At 41.1% G+C, this 20,797-nt stretch overlaps 1 protein-coding gene across 1 annotated transcript in view; it reads left to right on the forward strand.

The window, feature by feature from the left end:
* LOC308613997 (uncharacterized protein C10orf67, mitochondrial) overlaps positions 1–20,797 on the forward strand; it is a gene marked incomplete at its 5' end in the record, with an annotated part of 126,658 nt that overhangs the window by 77,853 nt on the left and 28,008 nt on the right. Inside the window, 3 exons of the mRNA XM_081228225.1 lie at positions 17,792–17,851; positions 18,525–18,607; positions 18,682–18,747. Coding sequence (XP_081084351.1) covers positions 17,792–17,851; positions 18,525–18,607; positions 18,682–18,747 — 209 coding nt within the window. The remainder of the gene's footprint in view (positions 1–17,791; positions 17,852–18,524; positions 18,608–18,681; positions 18,748–20,797) is intronic.

Raw genomic sequence — 20,797 nt, forward strand, 5'->3', positions numbered from 1 at the left:
TGAAGTACTTCTGCAATAGTTTTCCAAGTATGACCATAGTCACCCTGCAAGCTAGTAATTTTTTTTTTTTTTTTTTTTTTCCATACTCGGGCCTCTCGCTGTTGTGGCTTCTCCCGTTGCGGAGCACAGGCTCCGGACGCATGGGCTCAGCGGCCATGGCTCATGGGCCCAGCTGTCCCATGGCACGTGGGATCTTCCCAGACCGGGGCATGAACCCGCGTCCCCTGCATCGGCAGGCGGACTCTCAACCGCTGCGCCACCAGGGAAGCCCCAAGCTAGTAATTTTTAAAAAATTATTATTACTATGGGATATGGAATTATTATGGGTGTAGAGTATTATAGGCAAGGTGGGTGAAAGGAAGATCTTTCCCATTCCTCTCCTGTACATCCCTTTTATTTGACTGAGCTGCCCGTGAAGTTGAAAATAAACTCCATCAGAGAAGAAAATCATATAACCTGTTCATTGTTTCATTATTTCGCTATTTTTCCCCTGGGCTTGGCTTGATAAAGCAGGTAGTTCATTGTTCTGCAGAGCTGTGTGAAAAAGCCAGCGTTTTGCTCATTGCTGACCTGGCAGCCCAGGGTGGTGGAGTAATACAGAGCTAGGACAGTCCCGGACACGTGTACAGTTGTATGGTCTTCAGGGACTGTCAAAGGATATTTACTGTATTTTGATAGATTATGTTGACACAAAAGAATCTTCCTTATCGTACTGGATCTTTGTTTCCTAATGGGAGTAGCTTTTTTTTTTTTTTTTTTGGCTGTGCCGTGCAGCTTGCCAGGGTCACAGTGGTGAAAGCACTGAGTCCTAACCACTGGACCGCCAGGGAATTCCTGAATAGGAATAACTTTAAAATGTAGAGATAATTGAAATCATACACAACAATTACTTGTTTTTTATTTTAAAATTAAATTTGTCATTTGCCGCTAAAGTGAATGCATCTTTAGATTCTGCTGTCAGAGACCAAAATTGAAAAATCTGAGTAATACCATATTTAAAATTCAACTGAAAGGTGGCATTGACTTTCTGTATTATTCTTCTCTAAGTAGTTTGATGATAAATAAGTACTTTCAGTATATTTGGGACTGAAAATATTTTAGTGAAAATAATATCCAACATTTGTTCCACAAATGAAAAATGGTTTTTGTTAAAAATCACTTGAAAGGTTTTATGCTTTGTCGTCTTCTTGTTTATTTTTGCTGGGGAAGAAGAATACCATTTTACTTGTAGAGTTTGCAATATTTAGTATAATTTCATTTAAAGGCTTAAGATTGTTGTGGAAATCAGGAAAAGAAGAGATTAGTATCAATTTCTATTCTTCCCTGGACACTCTGAGCCATAGGGCAGATGCTAGGTCCTGACCACATGTCTCCTTGGTGGTGACAGAGGAAACATCATTCAGGAGCCCACAGGACAGCCACCTGACCCCTCACTGCATGGTGTGCTTTATTCCATTTACCTGGGTTTCAGCTGTGGGTTTCTTTCCAGTTCTCCCTGGGAATTGGGGCCAGTCTTGAACACCAGGTCATTTGCCAGAGTCCTGACACTGCTGGGACTTGGGTCTCACCCCCTGAACATTTGACGTGCTGCCATCCATCCTAACTGCCATCATTGCATGTACTAGTTCTGCTGTGAATTCTATTACAAACTCACTGTCATAGAACAGCTTTAATACCGATGTTCACCGCTGTCAACCTGAGGTACCTACACCCCACTGGATGCTGGCATTGGACTATCAGCCACCCTCTTCGGGTCCAGCTCTTCCAACTTGTCAGTTTCTCCAGCCCTGACCTCTTCAGGTTTCTCCTCAAATCCTAGGGATTAGTTTATATAAATTACAACATATTTCAATTCCCCTTTCGTGGAGGGTGGTACTTAGACTTTCCTTCATGTAATGCCTCAGTTGTAGTCTCCATTCGTTCATCAAAAAACTAAACTAATTAAAGGAAAGCTATTTGTTTCCCCATATTCACCTATTACATATTACTGCTAACTTGCATTTCTGATCAACTTTAGATGACCAAGGATAGCTCACTGAATTGATTTTATGCCAGCCAAATCCAAAGAGTTCTTATGTTTTGTTAGCCTATGCAGCCTTATTAGGGAATCAGGTATACTGATTTTTAGGCTTTTAAAAAATCTTGAAGGATTTTTTAATCCTGAGGATCTCCTTCACTAATTTCTATGTGGGAGACATTCTTCTGTTGACTATATGAATATATATATATATATCCAGAATAGAATAAGGAGTTACCTATAACCAGTGCCATGAAGTGTTATGGAGTCCAGTTAATCCAATGGCTGAAAGCATATGGTGAACCCATACTGTGTTTCATGCCACCAGAGCTGATAGACAGGAGCCTGAACGTCCTAGAGAGTAATTTTGGTGGTCTTTCTCTCTAGTTGAATATATGCAAGTGGATTCTGATTAAGATTCATAACATTTCTGTCTGGTTTACATTAAATAAGGCATAAGTGTATTTTAAAGGTAAATTTTATACTTAAATTAGAAAGGTTTCAATAGTTTTGGATTCTTATACAACCACTGGAATAGCCAGGAGAACATCTATTAGGAAAGCAACAAAAAAAAGATTTCAGACTGAAGCACCCAAGCAGCTTGTTGATAAGAGATCAGTAAGAAGTCATTGCAATTTGTAGGAACCCCTGGAAATCTCCCACCAAATAGCTTAGTCTTCAGCAGTAAAGATAGTGTTTAAGAGTTCTCCAGAAAGTCACTGTGCAACTCATATTTGTCCATTCATCTTGCTCAGAATGCCTTTGGAGGATCTTTTCCAATGTGTCCATCAAAAGTACAGTTCTTTGGAGTTTCTAACATGTTATATTCTTCAGAAAATTATAATTTAATATAGATATTTTCATGTAACAAAAATGGATATGATTTGCCGCGGCAAGGTTTGCATTTGACACCTTCATTTATACCATTTTGGAGCTTTTATTTTTTTTATATATCTAACTTTCTGTCGGGTATCATCTTCTTTCTTCCTGAAGAACTTCCTTTTGCAGGGATTATAGTGCAAGTCTGCTGGCAACAAATTCTCTCAGCTTTTGCTTGTCTGAAAAAAACTTTATTTTGCCTGTATTTTTGACAGATTTTTTTCTGAGTATGGAAGCATGGGTTGACAGTTTCTTTTCTTTAATACTTTGAAGATGTCACTCCCTTATCTTTTGTCTTGCATAGTTTCAGACAAAAAGTCTACTGTATATTTTAACTTTGTTTCTCTGTCTGTAATGTGTCTTTTACTTTGGAATGCCTTTAGAAGTTTCTCTTTCTCTTTGCTTTTCAACAGTTAGACTATAATGTGTTTTGGAGTGTTTGTTGTTCCTCTCTATTTCTTTCTGTCTGTCCTGATGGACTTTCTTGAATTTGGGGTTTGGTGTCTTTCATTAACTCCTTACCATTATCTTTAATTATGTCTCTTGCCCTGTTCTCTCTCCCTTCTCCTTCTGAGATTCTGATTACACGTATGTTAGACCATTTGGTATTGTCCCCAAATTCTTGGGTATTCTGATCATTGATTTTAAATGACTTTTTCCTCTTTGTGTTTCAGTTTGGGGTATTTTTGTGACCTATCTTCAAATTTACTAATTGTTTTCCTCAGCTGTATTGATTAATCAAAGAAATTAATTTCTTCATCTTTTTAAAAAATTTCTAATATTTACATTTGACTTTTTTTTTACATTTTTCAAATCTCTGCTGAAATTATCTATTTATTGTTTGCCATCTATATTGTTCACTTTTTCTCCTAGGTTCTTTAACATTTTAATTATAGTTAAAGTCCTCATCTGATAGTTCCATGATCCATGGGTTATCTTTGAATCTGATTCTGTTGATTGCTTTGTCTCCTGACAATAGGTTCTTTTCCTTTTTGTCTGTCTCATAATTTTCTCTTTTTTTTTTTTTGCGGTACATGGGCCTCTCAGTGTTGTGGCCTCTCCGTGTTGTGGCCTCTCCCATTGCGGAGCACAGGCTCCGGATGCGCAGGCTCAGCGGCCATGGCTCACGGGCCCAGCCACTCCGTGGCATGTGGGATCTTCCCGGACCGGGGCACGAACCCGTGTCCCCTGCATCGGCAGGCGGACTCTCAACCGCTGCGTCACCAGGGAAGCCCTGTCTCATAATTTTCGATTGAATATCAGTCATCATGTGTAGAATAGTAGAGACTGAAATAAACAGTGTCCACAACTGGAAATGGCATGCCTCTTCCTGTAACAGACTGTTATTGTAAGCGGTAGAGCCAATCTAGCCAAAAGTTGAATTGAGTTTGGTTGTTGCTATGGTTCCTTTTAGTGGGCCACAACCTTGATATTCTTGCGGTGGGTGTGTGCTTAGAATGGGAATGAGGGTAACAGAGTGCTTTTCTCTGTGTGTTGCTCCACCTTTAGCTTTCAGCAGAACTATCCACCTGTGCCACTAGGTAAGTCTCTCTCTATGCTCTTATGCCTTCCTTGGTAATAGACTGCTATTGCTTGGTACTTCACAGGTGAGGGCAGAAAGAGTTCTCTGTTGTTCTAAAGCAAACTTACTCTTTGGGAAGTGCTGTGTGCCTGTGGCTCAGAGGTGGGCTCTCTCAGGATTCCTGCCCCTCCTCCCTGTGGCAGTCTACCTCCACCTTGTATCTGAAGTTGACCTTGGGCAGGAGATACCTGTTTCTTCTGCAATAGGAAACCTCCACTTGGTATTAGTACACTAAGGCCTCCACTAAGGCCTAGTACAATTACTGACGCCTCACCCAGAAGAGGAAAAATCTTCTTTATTTGCCCCCTTGCCATACTATGCCTTCACCTATGCCCTATGAGCGAGAGGCTTTGCTGCCCTCCCCAGCAGTTCAAAGCTTTCCTTCCTAGGAAACAAAGCCCTAAGAGAAGGGGATGGGGCTTGATGCCTGACACTTTTCCACTGATCACTTTCTTTGAGTCTGACTGGCCAGAGAGTTTGCTTTCCCTCTCCCAGAGGCTTAAGACTTTTGCTTCTTAGGATAGAAGGTGCTTTTCTCTTAGCAGCAGCTAGTCTTCTCTTCAAGCCTGCACAATCCACGAGTCTCCTGCCCTGCTCTGCCCTCAGCTTTTCGCATGAGCATCTTGTGGGGGATGGGGACAAAAGCTGTGAGTGAGTGTGAACTCACCTTTTAACATGTGCTCCCAGCTACTTCAGACTGCTCTGCTAACCCATACTTGCTCCGCACTACTTTGTATTTTAGCTCATTTTTCTTACCTGCTTGTGTTGCAACTGGCATGGTGCTTCTTCTACTGTGGATGAGGCTGTGCATGTGTCTCCTCTCTCCTTGGAGGGGCTCACTCCTCTTTGGAATTCAGTTACCTGGTTGTGACCTCAGTTCTCAGATGAGTTCAAGAAAAGTTGTGATTTTGTAGTGTATCTGGATTTGTCTTGTTATTAGTATGGGAGTGACATTATTTGCGTCCTGTGAGGGAGCCAAATACATATTTACCATTTTCGCCACTTTATTTTTTTATAATTTATTTATTTAATTTATTTATTTTTGGCTGTGTTGGGTCTTCATTGCTGCGTATGGGCTTCTCTAGTTGTGGCAAGCGGGGGCTACTCTTCATTGCAGTGCACGGGCTTCTCATTGTGGTGGCTTCTCTCGTTGTGGAGCACGGGCTCTAGGCACATGGGCTTCAGTAGTTGTGGCACATGAGCTCAGTAGTTGTGGCTCAAGGGCTCTAGAGCGCAGGCTGAGTAGCTGTGGTGCACGGGCTTAGTTGCTCTGCATGTGGGATCTTCCCAGACCGGGGATCCAACCCGTGTCCCCTGCATCGGCAGGTGGACTCTCAACCACTGCGCCACCAGGGGAGCCCTCTTGTCTATTTTTGAAAGAATTTTGAAATTGAATTCTAATAATTTTGTTAGAAGAAAATTCACCAGTGATATATGGAGGTAAATGTTCTGTTTTGCCTTCTGGCTTACACAGTGATCAGTGCCTGACTGCATACAACCTCCTAGTCTATCCTCAGTGTTCTCAATTCTTAAGTCTCTTCTTTCCAGACTGTAAGCACACAGGCTGCTTCTCCTCTCTTCCTATGGTTGCATCACTCTCCCCTCCCCACCCACCACCATGCCAGCTACCACCCACTGGCACATTACTGGTATTCAAAATTAGTTGTTTGCTTAGAAGGTAATCAGAAAAAAAAAATGATAATATGGAAGTCAAGATTAATGACATTTGGGTTTCCCTGGTGGCACAGTGGTTAAGAGTCCGCCTGCCGATGCAGGGGACACGGGTTCGTGCCCCGGTCAGGGAAGATCCCACATACCACGGAGAGGCTGGGCCCCCGAGCCATGGCCGCTGAGCCTGCGCGTCTGGAGCCTGTGCCCCGCAATGGGAGAGGCCACAACAGTGAGAGGCCCGCGTATCGGAAAAAAAAAAAAAAAAGATTAATGACATTTTAGGGACAGAAGATCATCTTTCTTCATGAGTTAGAAACATTGTTTTGATAGAAATATATTTGATGGCTTAAAGGAGAGACTCAAGGAGACATTAAACCCAGAAGGATCAGCCCAAGTTTCAGAAGAGGGATGTTTGTGGAAATTGGGAGAAATGAAAGAATGTGATGAGTCTTTGATTGACAAGAAAAGGAGAAAGAGGATATGATAAGGAATCTGGTGGATCATGTGACAGTTAATAACCATAATTGTACTCCTGTTATTACAAACCTTGGCTGTTGATTCCAAATTTAGATTATATTTATTAAATGTTGGGTGTTTTTTTAATATGTTTTAAGTGCTTAAACTGGGAAATAAATTTAAGGATCAAAATTTTTAAATTTCTGTTGTAAATAAAACATTTCTTAATTTTATAGATTTTTAGCTATAAATATATATACAAATTCAAAAAAAGAGAAATATTTATAATGAATTATGTCTAGTCACAATGTTCGATTATCTTTGTAATTATTTAATTTACATTTTCCTACTTAGGAAGTTATCTCCTTTTCTATTACCACTCATTTTCACCTCTATCTACTGTTTAGCAGTCCAGTGTTTGCACCTGTCAATGAAGTAGCCACATAAAGACCAGCACATGTATTCCAGAGAAAATGGAACGCCAGCAGCTGGCAAAACAAAATGACAGTTTAATGTGGACAGAGCCAGGATTGAATATAACGTGCTGTAGCGGGAGTTGAAAGTTCAACTCAAACTGGAGAGCAAACACTCTAGTCTACATGTGGTGCTTTTTTTTTAATGAAAAGAGAAGCTATCTCTGTCATTGTCAGAGTATTGTCTTTGGGAGAGATTGAATAATTATTTGCTTTATAGAAGATATGGTTTAGCATGGTTTTATCTCTAGTTATTACAGAGTTGATCATTATATGAGAGTCAGGAAAAAGGAGCCTTGAAAATTGGAACTAATTTTTACTGTATGCAAATTTAAACACAGAATCTCTTTTTTTCTTTTTTAAATTTTTAGTTTTATTTTATTTATTTATTATTTTTGACCGCGTTGGGTCTTCGTTGCTGTGTGCGGGCTTTCTCTAGTTGTGACGAGCGGAGGCTACTCTTCGTTGCGGTGCGTGGGCTTCTCATTGTGGTGGCTTCTCTTGTTGCGGAGCACGGGCTCTAGTCTTCCGTAGTTGTGGCACGCAGGCTCAATATTTGTGGCTCGTGGGTTCAGTAGCTGTGGCTCACAGGCTCTAGAACACAGGCTCAGTAGTTTTGGTACACGGGCTTAGTTGCTCCGCGACATGCAGGATCTTCCCGGACCAGTGATCGAACCCGTGTCCCCTGCATTGGCAGGCAGATTCTTAACCACTGCACCACCAGGGAAGTCCCAGAATCTTTTTTTTTAAATAAACTTTATTTATTTTTTTTTGACAGTATAATATTATCTAGTCTCTCTTTTCTCAGATTTCCACTTTTTTTCTGATTACCAAAATGTAACCTGTTTATAATAGACATACCTTGACAATTATAGAAAAAAGTAAATTTCTAACAGCAACAGCTGTTAACATTTGAGGCATATTTTCATCCAATATTATTATTTCATCCAGTAGGTCTTTCTTTAAATAATTTGATCAAAGTGTATATCCAATTTTGTGTCCTACTTATCTGGTCTTCCATTCTATCAAAAATATTTTTCCATGTCATTAAAAACTCTTAGTAAACTGAATAATATCCAAGAATATGATTCTGTCATAGCTACTCATTTCCCTAGTTTTGACACTTAAGTTGTTTCTTTTTTTTTTTTTTAATTTTATTTTTTTATTAGTTTCTGCTTTATAACAAAGTGAATCAGTTATACATTTACATCTGTTCCCACATCCCTTCCCTCATGCATCTCCCTCCCTCCCACCCTCCCCATCCCACCCCTCCAGGCGGTCACAAAGCACCGAGCTGATCTCCATGTGCTCTGCGGCTGCTTCCCACTATCTATCTACCTTACGTTTGGTAGTGTATATATGTCCATGCCTCTCTTTCGCTTTGTCACAGCTTACCCTTCCCCCACCCCATATCCACAAGTCCATTCTCAAGTAGGTCTGTGTCTTTATTCCCGTTTTACCCCTAGGTTCTTCATGACATTTTTTTTTTTTAAATTCCGTATATATGTGTTAGCATACGGTATTTGTCTTTCTCTTTCTGACCTACCTCACTCTGTATGACAGACTCTAGGTCTATCCACCTCATTACAAATAGCTCAGTTTCATTTCTTTTTATGGCTGAGTAATATTCCACTGTATACATGCGCCACATCCTCTTCATCCATTCATCCGATGATGTACACCCAGGCTGTTTCCAGCTTCGGGCTATTGTGAATAGAGCTGCAATGAACATTTCGGTACATGTCTCTTTGGGAATCACGGTTTTCTCAGGGTATATGCCTAGTAGTGGGATAGCTGGGTCATATGGTAGTTCTATTTTTAGTTTTTTAAGGAACCTCCATACTGTTCTCCATAGTGGCTGTACCAATTCACATTCCCACCAGCAGTGCAAGAGGGTTCCCTTTTCTCCACACCCTCTCCAGCATTTATTGTTTCTAGATTTCTTGATGATGGCCATTCTGACTGGTGTGAGATGATATCTCATTGTAGGTTTTTTTTTTTTTTTTTTTTTTTTTTTTTTTTTTTTTTTGTGCGGTACGCGGGCCTCTCACTGCTGTGGCCTCTCCCGTTGCGGAGCACAGGCTCCGGACGCGCAGGCTCAGCAGCCATGGCTCACGGGCCCAGCCGCTCCGCGGCATATGGGATCCTCCCGGACCGGGGCACGAACCCGCATCCCCTGCATCGGCAGGCGGACTCTCAACCACTGCACCACCAGGGAGGCCCTCATTGTAGTTTTGATTTGCATTTCTCTAATGATTAATGATGTTGAGCATTCTTTCATGTGTTTGTTGGCAGTCTGTATATCTTCTTTGGAGAAATGCCTATTTAAGTCTTCTGCCCATTTTTGGATTGGGTTGTTTGTTTTTTTGCTATTGAGCTGCATGAGCTGTTTATAAATTTTGGAGATTAATCCTTTGTCAGTTGCTTCATTTGCAAATATTTTCTCCCATTCTGAGGGTTGTCTTTTGGTCTTGTTTATGGTTTCCTTTGCTGTGCAAAAGCTTTGAAGTTTCATTAGGTCCCATTTGTTTATCTTTGTTTTTATTTCCATTTCTCTAGGAGGTGGGTCCAAAAGGATCTTGCTGTGATTTATGTCATAGAGTGTTCTACCTATGTTTTCCTCTAAGAGTTTGATAGTTTCTGGCCTTACATTTAAGTCTTTAATCCATTTTGAGCTTATTTTTGTGTATGATGTTAGGGAAGGATCTAATCTCAAACTTTTACACGTCCCTGTCCAGTTTTCCCAGCACCACTTATTGAAGAGGCTGTCCTTTCTCCACTGTACATTCCTGCCTCCTTTATCAAAGATAAGTTGGCCATATGTGCGTGGGTTTATCTCTGGGCTTTCTATCCTGATCCACTGATCTATCTTTCTGTTTTTATGCCAGTACCACACTGTCTTGATTACTGTAGCTTTGTAGTATAGTCTGAAGTCAGGGAGCCTGATTCCTCCAGCTCCGTTTTTTGTTCTCAAGATTGCTTTGGCTATTCGGGGTCTTTTGTTTTTCCAAACAAATTTTGAAATTTTTTGTTCTAGTTCTGTGAAAAATGCCAGTGGTAGTTTGATAGGGATTGTATTGAATCTGTAGATTGCTTTGGGTAGTAGAGCCATTTTCACAATATTGATTCTTCCAATCCAGGAGCATGGTATATCTCTCCATCTATTTGTATCATCTTTAATTTCTTTCATCAGTGTCTTATAATTTTCTGCATACAGGTCTTTTGTCTCCTTAGGTAGGTTTATTCCTAGATATTTTATTCTTTTTGTTGCAATGGTAAATGGGAGTGTTTTCTTGATTTCATTTTCAGATTTTTCATCATTAGTGTACAGGAATGCCAGAGATTTCTGTACATTAATTTTGTATCCTGCTACTTTACCAAATTCATTGATTAGCTCTAGTAGTTTTTTGGTAGCATCTTTAGGATTCTCTATGTATAGTATCATGTCATCTGCAAACAGTGACAGCTTTACTTCTTCTTTTCCAATTTGGGTTCCTTTTATTTCCTTTTCTTCTCTGATGGCTGTGGCTAAAACTTCCAAAACTATGTTGAATAAGAGTGGTGAGAGTGGGCAGCCTTGTCTTGTTCCTGATCTTAGTGGAAATGGTTTCAGTTTTTCACCATTGAGGACAATGTTGGCTGTGGGTTTGTCATATATGGCCTTTATTATGTTGAGGAAAGTTCCCTCTATGCCTACTTTCTGCAGGGTTTTTATCATAAATGGGTGTTGAATTTTGTCGAAAGCTTTCTCTGCATCTATTGAGATGATCATATGGTTTTTCTCCTTCAACTTGTTAATATGGTGTATCACATTGATTGATTTGCGTATATTGAAGAATCCTTGCATTCCTGGAATAAACCCCACTTGATCATGGTGTATGATCCTTTTAATGTGCTGTTGGATTCTGTTTGCTAGTATTTTGTTGAGGATTTTTGCATCTATGTTCATCAGTGATATTGGCCTGTAGTTTTCTTTCTTTGTGACATCCTTGCCTGGTTTTGGTATCAAGGTGATGGTGGCCTCGTAGAATGAGTTTGGGAGTGTTCCTTCCTCTGATATTGTTTGGAAGAGTTTGAGAAGGATGGGTGTTAGCTCTTCTCTAAATGTTTGATAGAATTCGCCTGTGAAGCCATCTGGTCCTGGGCTTTTGTTTGATGGAAGATTTTTAATCACAGTTTCAATTTCAGTGCTTGTGATTGGTCTATTCATATTTTCTATTTCTTCCTGAGTCAGTCTTGGCAGGTTGTGCATTTCTAAGAATTTGTCCATCTCTTCCAGGTTGTCCATTTTATGGGCATAGAGTTGCTTATAGTAATCTCTCATGATCTTCTGTATTTCTGCAGTGTCAGTTGTTACTTCTCCTTTTTCATTTCTAATTCTATTGATTTGAGTCTTCTCCCTTCTTTTCTTGATGAGTCTGGCTAATGGTTTATCAATTTTGTTTATCTTCTCAAAGAACCAGCTTTTAGTTTTATTGATCTTTGCTATCATTTCCTTCATTTCTTTTTCGTTTATTTCTGATCTGATTTTTATGATTTCTTTCCTTCTGCTAACTTTGGGATGTTTTTGTTCTTCTTTCTCTAATTGCTTTAGGTGCAAGGTTAGGTTGTTTATTCGAGATGTTTCCTGTTTCTTAAGGTGGGATTGTATTGCTATAAACTTCCCTCTTAGAACTGCTTTTGCTGCATCCCATAGGTTTTGGGTCGTCGTGTCTCCATTGTCATTTGTTTCTAGGTATTTTTTTATTTCCTCTTTGATTTCTTCAGTGATCACTTCGTTATTAAGTAGTGTATTGTTTAGCCTCCATGTGTTTGTATTTTTTACAGCTCTTTTCCTGTAATTGATATCTAGTCTCATAGCATTGTGGTCAGAAAAGATACTTGATACAATTTCAATTTTCTTAAATTTACCAAGGCTTGATTTGTGACCCAAGATATGATCTATCCTGGAGAATGTTCCATGAGCACTTGAGAAAAATGTGTATTCTGTTGTTTTTGGATGGAATGTCCTATAAATATCAATTAAGTCCATCTTGTTTAATGTATCATTTAAAGCTTGTGTTTCTTTATTTATTTTCATTTTGGAAGATCTGTCCATTGGTGAAAGTGGGGTGTTAAAGTCCCCTACTATGATTGTGTTATTGTCGATTTCTCCTTTTATGGCTGTTAGTATTTGCCTTATGTACTGAGGTGCTCCTATGTTGGGTGCATAAATATTTACAATTGTTATATCTTCTTCTTGGATCGATCCCTTGATCATTATGTAGTGTCCTTCTTTGTCTCTTCTAGTAGTCTTTATTTTAAAGTCTATTTTGTCTGATATGAGAATTGCTACTCCAGCTTTCTTTTGGTTTCCATTTGCATGGAATATCTTTTTCCATCCTCTCACTTTCAGTCTGTATGTGTCTCTAGGTCTGAAGTGGGTCTCTTGTAGACAGCATATATATGGGTCTTGTTTTTGTATCCATTCAGCCAATCTGTGTCTTTTGGTGGGAGCATTTAGTCCATTTACATTTAAGGTAATTATCGATATGTATGTTCCTATTCCCATTTTCTTAATTGTTTTGGGTTCATTATTGTAGGTCTTTTCCTTCGTTGTGTTAATTGCCTAGAGAAGTTCCTTTAGCATTTGTTGTAAAGCTGGTTTGGTGGTGCTGAACTCTCTCAGCTTTTGCTTGTCTGTAAAGGTTTTAATTTCTCCATCAAATCTGAATGAGATCCTTGCTGGGTAGAGTAATCTTGGTTGCAGGTTTTTCTCTTTCATCACTTTAATTATGTCCTGCCACTCCCTTCTGGCTTGTAGAGTTTCTGCTGAGAGATCAGCTGTTATCCTGATGGGGATTCCCTTGTGTGTTATTTGTTGTTTTTGCCTTGCTGCTTTTAATATGATTTCTTTGTGTTTAATTTTTGACAGTTTGATTAATATGTGTCTTGGCGTATTTCTCCTTGGGTTTATTCTGTATGGGACTCTCTGTGTCTCCTGGACTTGATTAACTATTTCCTTTCCCATATTAGGGAAGTTTTCAACTATAATCTCTTCAAATATTTTCTCAGTCCCTTTCTTTTTCTCTTCTTCTTCTGGAACCCCTATAATTCGAATGTTGGTGCGTTTAATGTTGTCCCAGAGGTCTCTCAGACTGTCCTCTGTTCTTTTCATTCTTTTTTCTTTATTTTGCTCTGCAGCAGTTATTTCCACTATTTTATCTTCCACCTCACTTATCTGTTCTTCTGCCTCAGTTATTCTGCTATTGATCCCATCTAGAGTATTTTTCATTTCATTTATTGTGTTTTTAATCGATGCTTGATTCATCTTTAGTTCTTCTAGGTCCTTGTTAACTGTTTCTTGCATTTTGTCTATTCTATTTCCAAGATTTTGGATCTGGGAAATAGAATCTTGGATCATCTTTACCATCATTATTCTGAATTCTTTTTCAGGTAGACTGCCTATTACCTCTTCATTTGTTAGGTCTGGTGGGTTTTTATCTTGCTCCTTCTCCTGCTGTGTGTTTTTCTGTCTTCTCATTTTGCTTATGTTACTGTGTTTGGGGTCTCCTTTTTGCAGGCTGCAGGTTCGTAGTTCCCGTTGTTTTTGGTGTCTGTCCCCAGTGGCTAAGGTTGGTTTAGTGGGTTGTGTAGGCTTCCTGGTGGAGGGGACTAGTGCCTGTGTTCTGGTGGATGAGGCTGGATCTTGTCTTTCTGGTGGGCAGGTCCACGACTGGTGGTGTGTTTTGGGGTGTCTGCGGACTTTTTATGATTTTAGGCCGCCTCTCTGCTAATGCATGGCATTGTGTTCCTGTCTTGCTAGTTGTTTGGCATAGGGTGTCCAGCACTGTAGCTTGCTGGTCGTTGAGTGAAGCTGGGTGCTGCTGTTGAGATGGAGATCTCTGGAAGATTTTCGCCGTTTGATATTATGTGGAGCTGGAAGGTCTCTTGTGGACCAGTGTCCTGAAGTTGGCTCTCCCACCTCAGAGGCACAGCACTGACTCCTGGCTCCTCAATTTGGAATGATTTGTTGTCTATTCATGTATTCCACAGATGCAGGGTACATCAGGTTGATTATGGAGCTTTAATCCGCTGCTTCTGAGGCTGCTGGGAGAGGTTTCCCTTTCTCTTCTTTGTTCTCACAGCTCCTGGGTCTCAGCTTTGGATTTGGCCCCGCCTCTGCGTGTAGGTCGCCGGAGGGCGTCTGTTCTTCGCTCAGACAGGACAGGGTTAAAGGAGCAGCCTCTTCGGGGACTCTGGCTCACTCAGGCCGGGCGGGAGGGAGGGGCACGGAGTGCGGGGCGAGCCTGCAGCGGCAGAGGTCGGCGTGACGTTGTACCAGCCCGAGGCGCGCCGTGCGTTCTCCCAGGGAAGCCGCCCCTGGATCCCGGGACCCCGGCAGTGGCGGGCTGCACAGGCTCCCGGAAGGGCGGTGTGGACAGTGACCTGCGCTCACACACAGGCTTCTTGGCGGCGGCAGCAGCAGCCCCAGCGTCCCACGCCCGTCACTGGGCTCCGCGCTTTCAGTCGTGACTCGCGCCCGTCTGCGGAGCCCCTTTAAGCAGCGCTCTTAATCCCCTCTCCTCGCGCACCAGGAAACCAAGAGGGAAGAAAAAGTCTCTTGCCTCTTCGGCAGCTCCAGAGTTTTCCTGGACTCCCTGCCGGCTAGCTGTGGCACATTAGCCCCCTTCAGGCTGAGTTCTCGCCGCCAGCCCCAGTCCTCTCCCTGCGCTCTGACCGAAGCCCGAGCCTCAGCTTCCAGCGCCGCCCGCCCTGGTGGGCGAGCAGACAAGCCTCTCAGGCTGGTGAGTGCTGCTCGGCACCGATCCTCTGTGCGGGAATGTCTCCGCTTTGCCCTACCCAGGTATGTGGGGAGTTTCTTGCCTTTTGGGAGGTCTGGGGTCTTCTGCCAGCATTCAGTAGGTGTTCTGTAGGAGTTGTTCCACGTGTAGCTGTATTTCTGGTGTATCCGTGGGGAGGAAGGTGATCTCCGCGTCTTACTCTTCCGCCATCTTACCCGGAAGTCCTGATACTGATATGACTTCAGATAGAGTGAAATAAATAAATATAAATGTCTTCCTAAGTGGAAACGTATTTTGTTTTGCCAGTTTGTTTTCCTAACTTCCTGTGGATTCGTTTTTAAAATTTGGTTTAGTTTATTCCCGTTAACATACGGGCAAGTGCCCTCCAAAGCTTGGGGTTCTTACTCCCATGATTTCCTTGGTCTACTGTTAACCAAGTGGCAGTGAATTCACTGTGTACTCCTCACGTCCTGGTCAGAGAGGCAGTTCAAGCGGATTGTGCTCTTTGAGAGCAAACAGGTAGAGGGAGCCCCAAAAGTGCATGCCTCCCATGACTTGGGTGACCCCCACGTATTCGAAGCCAAGGGAGGCTAATGATAACCAAGATTCCCGCTGTTTTGTTAAATAGGTGTTGCTAGGCCTCAGGCTTTGTTTTTGGCTAACTTCCTGTCATATGGGCCTTGGGGAGACTGAGTCACTATGCTGGTGGTTGTAGGTGGTAGGTTTCTCTAGGAAGGTGTGCAGACAACCAAGGGAACAATAATCTGGGTAGTTCTAGGACCACCAGAAAGCTCCTCAGGACTGAGGGGACTGATGGAGTAGGAGTTAGAGTTTAGTGAACTAAGGTAAGAGCAATGGGTTAGGGTCCAAGTTCAGGATTAAGTCCCTGCTGAAAATTCTCCTATCAGCCAGGGGCTAATCAGGAATTATCAGCAGGGAGTTCGTAGATCACCATATAGAAGTTTACATATATTGACGTCATAATGAAGGCAACTACAGTAAGAGCTAAACATTTGCAAATAAAAAATCAGGCATGAGAGGGAAGAGAGAAGGTGGAAGGTAATTCGAATGCTCTGAATTCTTAATCTTTATTTGTGGGGAGTCCAAACAATAAAGGCTACTGTTCATTTATAATGATAATGATGAGAGAAACTAAAACAAAACCAAACCCTTGGCTTCTGGGAAGTGAGAGTTTTATGTTCACGTATACTATCTGCAGTTTATTTTTAAAATATGTGTGTGCGTTCTCTATCACTAAAAATCTAAAGTGACAGGGATGGTGAAATCAATAGGTTAGTGTATAGAAGTAAATGGTAATATGTGTGACGTGCCTGACCCATAGTAGGCACTCAAAAACTTATAACTTTTATGGCTGTTAGTTACAAATTTTGTTACATGGCAGCTAATGTCAGCTGGGTTCTCTCTGCCCCTTCAGATATAAGTAAAGTTGGCTCAAACCCACATTCTGTGCTTTGTGGCAGCCGAAAACGTGTCCACTTGTTTCTCCAGACGCCCATGGCATCTTCTGGTGGTTGTTGCTATGTCTGGGCTCCTTCTTACACTGAAACGAGTCCACTTCTGAGTCCCATTGCACTCTGTGTCATCCCAGCTCACACTTTGTTGAATCAGACACTGAATTCAACCCAATTCTGTGGTTGCTACTAAAACCACTCACTCACAGGACACCTTTAGTTGGACGAGGTTGAAGAAGGTGAGTAACAGGGACAGTCTGCATCACCAAGATGCCATTTCACATTGAATATTGGACATCACCCCTGGGCACTGGTCACTTGTGGCTTCACCACACACTAGCAGCTCCAGCCTTGGGGTCCTGCCTGGCCATTCTCTTCTTTTCTAGCTCTTCTCAGCCCTCACTTCTGATTGCTCCAGGGAGCTCTGGGTTCCTTTTACTTTATTCTGAAGACCTGGCTCCAGACCCTGCGTGGCAGAGCCCACCCCATCTGTTGCCCCCATGATGGGCAACAGATCAAAAGCTTTTGGGTCACAGAACCCACTGGAGAAAGTAGTGGTGGTAATAAGAAGCACCTTTTGCTGTCTATGTTCTGTAGAGGAATATAAGAATAGCTAATCAAGCAGGTTTTTATATTCAGTATATTTTCTCATTGCCATCTGCTCTCTGCATCATTCAAGAGGAATAGTAGTGAAAATTCGTCTTAATTATCATTTAAAATAAAAGTTTATTTATTATTAAATAAATGAGCAAACGAATGCATTAAAATCTAAAAAACAAAAAAGTGCAATATGTGATTTACTTAACCATTTTGAAATGCAGTGTTTTTATACCTATAACTGGGATTCATTAGATTTAATCCAAAAGATAGTTGAGAAAAATAAAATAAAAGGTTTTTTTTAAGCTTGTGACTTCACTGGGTAATAACTGCCCACTTCATTTAAAAAAAAAAGTGTAATGGTAAAATTTGACCCATATATAATTACAAAGTAATGCATTTAAAAAACAAAGAGTAGGGCTTCCCTGGTGGCGCAGTGGTTGGGAGTCCGCCTGCTGATGCAGCGGACGCAGGTTCGTGCCCGGTCCGGGAGGATCCCACGTGCCGTGGAGCGGCTGGGCCCGTGAGCCATGGCCGCTGAGCCTGCGTGTCCGGAGCCTGTGCTCCACAGCGGGAGAGGCCGCAGCAGTGAGAGGCCCGCGTACCACAAAAAAAAAAAAAAAAAAAAAAAACAAAAAAACAGTAGTGGGAAGGTTGGTTTTAATGGGATGTAATTGTCCAATTGCAAATGCAGTGTATAAACACTGAGTCTTGTAAATTAAATGAGGCAGTCAAGACCCCTATGGGACTAGGGTTGGCATATTTTTAGTCTCATTTGCCTTTCTCTAAGCTGCAGAAAAACCACATCTTTATGCATTGACTAGAAATGTTATACTTGCCTTGGTTTATTTTCTTTCCAGGTTAGACATGGAATACCTGCTGCAATGCATGGAGAAAAAGCGAGACTATCAGTGGCTAAGGTATAATAATGACTAATATGACCCTTATTATTAACTTAAATATTGTTTATATTGATGCTGACTGTCCTTAGAGAGGAGCAATGACTTTGAAAGCTACACCAAGAATCAGTCTAATGAAGAGACAGAGGACCTGATTGCCTCTCTAGTATGATTCTGGGGTACATCCCTGCCACACCCGAAGAAATCTCATTCATGACATGCCTATAATTCCACTGTTACAGATTCATTCCTTTGCCAAAACTTTGTCCCCTTGTAAAGTAGAAACAATACTGAGAAATGGCATACAGTTCTAATGTGATTGAGTTGGTCAGATCCTTTCCTGAGAACAGTTTTGATAGAAAGAGGAAATAGAGTAACTGGGGGCAGCTGCTGCTATGATGAAGAGATTTAGAAAAAGTGATACATGGTAGGGGGGAGGGGTGATGAAGATAAATTTTGGTTACTTGGTAATATTGTCTCACACTGGCTGCTTTGAAGTGAATCATTTACAGGAAATGGAGGCATGGGATCTTAAATTCTTGCAGTTTATGGGAATTTGCAAGTAAATATAACTCATTGTTCCATCAAATTTTTGATGATAGTTAGAATATGCATGCTATTTAATAGAAATAAACTTTCAGATTTACGGGGAAACAGGGTATAATTAACTCTGTGATGTATTTTTTATTGAAAGATTGAAGAAGAGAAACGTGGTTTGGAAGAGCAAATAGAAATGTTAAAGGCTAAGTTAGAGAAAGAGAAAAAGAAGTCGGAGAGGTACTGGTAATAGTAATTCATAATTGTTCATTTGCAGCTAATACGATATTTAACCACCTATAAATTTATTACAGGGTTAAGAAGGAATCAGATCAGATCAACAAAAACTGGGAAAAGAAATTCTTAATTCTCAGGAACAGGTATAGTGTGGTGATATATACAAATTCTTTTTGTAAAAATGTGACTAATCGTCTTTTAAGGAAATTGGGAGCCTTGCAATTTTCTGTATATATTAACTAATATGAAATGCCCTCACATACCTCTTTCAAGAGTTGCAAAATAACTGACCTAAAAAAGAAGAGTAGTCAAAGTCAAAAAACAAAACAACAAAAAAAGAGTAGTCAAAGTCACTTCAAAGAAAAACTAATTCAAAACTGTTTTATTCCTGATCTCAGTGTTTCAAATTTAAATCAGAGACAGGATGGACAGACTCTCTTTTTTTTTTTAGATTTTTTTTTATTAGTTTCTGCTTTATAACAAAGTGAATCAGTCATACATATACATCTGTTCCCACATCCCTCCCCTCTTGCGTCTCCCTCCCTCCCACCCTCCCTATCCCACCCCTCCAGGCGGTCACAAAGCACCCAGCTGATCTCCCTGTGCTATGCGGCTGCTTCCCACTATCTATCTACCTTACGTTTGGTACTGTATATATGTCCATGCCTCTCTTTCGCTTTGTCACAGCTTACCCTTCCCCCTCCGCATATCCTCAAGTCCATTCTCACGTAGGTCTGTGTCTTTATTCCTGTTTTACCCTTAGGTTCTTCATGACATTTTTTTTTCTTAAATTCCATATATATGTGTTAGCATACGGTATTTGTCTTTCTCTTTCTGACTTACTTCACTCTGTATGACAGACTCTAGGTCTATCCACCTCATTACAAATAGCTCAGTTTCATTTCTTTTTATGGCTGAGTAATATTCCATTGTATATATGTGCCACATCTTCTTTATCCATTCATCCGATGATGGACACTTAGGTTGTTTCCATCTCCGGGCTATTGTGAATAGAGCTGCAATGAACATTTTGGTACATGTCTCTTTTTTTTTTTTCTTTTTGCGGTATGCGGGCCTCTCACTGTTGTGGCCTCTCCCGTTGCGGAGCACAGGCTCCGGATGCGCAGGCCCAGCGGCCATGGCTCACGGGCCCAGCCGCTCCGCGGCATATGGGATCCTCCCAGACCGGGGCACGAACCCGTATCCCCTGCATCGGCAGGCGGACTCTCAACCACTGCGCCACCAGGGAGGCCCCATGTCTCTTTTTGAATTATGGTTTTCTCAGGGTATATGCCTAGTAGTGGAATTGCTGGGTCACATGGTAGTTCTATTTTTAGTTTTTTAAGGAACCTCCATACTGTTCTCCATAGTGGCTGTACCAATTCACATTCCCACCAGCAGTGCAAGAGTGTTCCCTTTTCTCCACACCCTCTCCAGCATTTATTGTTTCTAGATTTCTTGATGATGGCCATTCTGACTGGTGTGAGATGATATCTCATTGTAGTTTTGATTTGCATTTCTCTAATGATTAATGATGTTGAGCATTCTTTCATGTGTTTGTTGGCAATCTGTATATCTTCTTTGGAGAAATGCCTATTTAAGTCTTCTGCCCATTTTTGGATTGGGTTGTTTGTTTTTTTGCTATTGAGCTGCATGAGCTGTTTATAAATTTTGGAGATTAATCCTTTGTCAGTTGCTTCATTTGCAAATATTTTCTCCCATTCTGAGGGTTGTCTTTTGGTCTTGTTTATGGTTTCCTTTGCTGTGCAAAAGCTTTGAAGTTTCATTAGGTCCCATTTGTTAATCTTTGTTTTTATTTCCATTTCTCTGGGAGGTGGGTCCAAAAGGATCTTGCTGTGATTTATGTCATAGAGTGTTCTGCCTATGTTTTCCTCTAAGAGTTTGATAGTGTCTGGCCTTACATTTAGGTCTTTAATCCATTTTGAGCTTATTTTTGTGTATGGTGTTAGGGAAGGATCTAATCTCATACTTTTACACGTCCCTGTCCAGTTTTCCCAGCACCACTTATTGAAGAGGCTGTCCTTTCTCCACTGTACATTCCTGCCTCCTTTATCAAAGATAAGTTGACCATATGTGTGTGGGTTTATCTCTGGGCTTTCTATCCTGTTCCATTGATCTATCTTTCTGTTTTTGTGCCAGTACCACACTGCCTTGATTACTGTAGCTTTGTAG

This window comes from Mesoplodon bidens (assembly GCF_964165515.1).
Source record: "Mesoplodon bidens genome assembly, chromosome: 3".
Taxonomy (NCBI): Eukaryota; Metazoa; Chordata; class Mammalia; order Artiodactyla; family Ziphiidae; genus Mesoplodon; species Mesoplodon bidens.